Source organism: Rhagoletis pomonella, unplaced genomic scaffold (assembly GCF_013731165.1).
Source record: "Rhagoletis pomonella isolate Grant_MI unplaced genomic scaffold, Rhpom_1.0 Rhpom_scaffold_00003, whole genome shotgun sequence".
In the NCBI taxonomy this organism is placed as follows: Eukaryota; Metazoa; Arthropoda; class Insecta; order Diptera; family Tephritidae; genus Rhagoletis; species Rhagoletis pomonella.
In genome coordinates, this window is record NW_023458557.1 from 68,828,076 (window position 1) to 68,829,742 (window position 1,667).

General features: G+C 41.0%; 1 protein-coding gene across 1 annotated transcript in view; it reads right to left on the reverse strand.

Moving 5' to 3' along the window:
- The window catches only part of LOC118736351 (lachesin), a 74,313-nt gene extending 72,890 nt beyond the window's left edge, over positions 1-1,423 (reverse strand). The window contains exon 1 of the mRNA XM_036466444.1: positions 1,151-1,423. Coding sequence (XP_036322337.1) covers positions 1,151-1,423 — 273 coding nt within the window. The remainder of the gene's footprint in view (positions 1-1,150) is intronic.
- Between the last annotated feature and the right edge of the window lie 244 nt (positions 1,424-1,667).

Consider the following 1,667-nt stretch of genomic DNA (forward strand, 5'->3'; position numbering starts at 1 on the left):
TGCAATGTGCAATTGCTAGTCATATAAAAGATTTTGACTGCCGTTGTAGGATGAATTATATTATGACAGACAAAACATGTCATTTCGTGCACCACCTGCATATCCGGAAATTTTGTATGCAAATTTTGTAATTAACAATATGCCCCTAAGAAGTTTAGTTTAGAATTTATATACATATGTTTATTATAACAAACTCAGGTTTGAAGAGGTCTATTTTATGAAATTACTGTAATTTATTTGTATGCCACCTACACTAGACTTGCCACAAAAAATTACTTTGAAACACCCACCGAGCAAAGCTACATCGTACATTATTTGGCTAGCTTAGACTTGATTTTAGCAGATGATAAAGCCAAGAATTGTACTGACTATCTGAGTTAATAACTACTCTGTCTTTCCTAGCAAGGCTATTTTTCAAAGGTGCCAGACGCAAGGACTGGTCTACACCAAGCTCTTCAGAATAAGATTCCTTTCCCTACACCCCAGTCCATATTGGATCCGAAAGTGCTGATACAAATGGCTTGCTTATGAGCAACGTGGCCACTCCGTCATTCTCTTTGGTATGGGAAACGCATATGAAAATCCAAGCCTAAATTTGTGTTTAATAGCATGTGGATCTATTCCTTATCGGGCAAATGCTTAAGATTGAGATATGCCCACGGGTCATCACTTTACACAACCCCGAATCTTAGAGGAGCTGCATTCAGTGCTTCTGAAGGATAGGAGCCAGCTATCCAATAGTGCTGTGACATTATGAGTGTGTGAGACATTTACTATACATGTCGTTAAAAAGCTAATACAGTTCGTCATTCCATCTTTTTCGGTACTCGTCACACACGCGTGCGGGATCTCTCGAAAGCCCCCAGAGCTTTCTCATCTTTGTTAGACATCGTCCATGTTTCTGCGCCATATAAAAGGACAGGCATGATGAGAGATTTGTATAGCGTTTTTTTTTGTTCATTGATAGACCGAGCCCAAATTAGCACCTGTTGGCAAGAGTTATTCTTCGCTTTATCTCCAGACAGACATTATTGGTGGTTTTTATGCTGGATCCCAAGTAAACAAAGTCTTTCACTACTTCAAAGATACTTATGACTACGTGCGTCCCAATACACGAAGACTTTTTATGTGTTGCCAAGAAGTACTTTACCTTGTCCTCGGTGACTGCCAGATCAACCTCGTTAGCTTCTTTGTCTAAGCTGCAAAATGTAGCGCTGACAGCCCTGGGTTTCGGGCCAACGATATCAATAACATCTGCAAACGCCAGCAGCATCATGCTTTTGCTTTCTATGGTGCCGCTGCGATTCTGATGGGCAGCTCTTATAACGCTTTCCAGCATCAGGTTGAAAAAATCGCATGAGGATAAATCACCAATCACCATGTGTAAAACCTCGTTTGGTCTCAAAGGGCGCGGAGAGGTCATTTCCAATTTGAACGGAGCGGAAAGTTGTGCTCAACGTCACTCTACATAGCCGTATTAGAATTGCGGGGATCCCAAATTTACACCTGGCATCATATAGGCAACTCCTCTTCGTACTATCAAAAGCAGCTTAAAATCAACGAAAAAATGGAGTGTGCCAATTTGCATATCGAGTATCTTTTCTAGAATCTGGCGGGCTGTGAAAATCCTGTCAATAGAGGACTTACCAGGTCTAAATGCACACTAG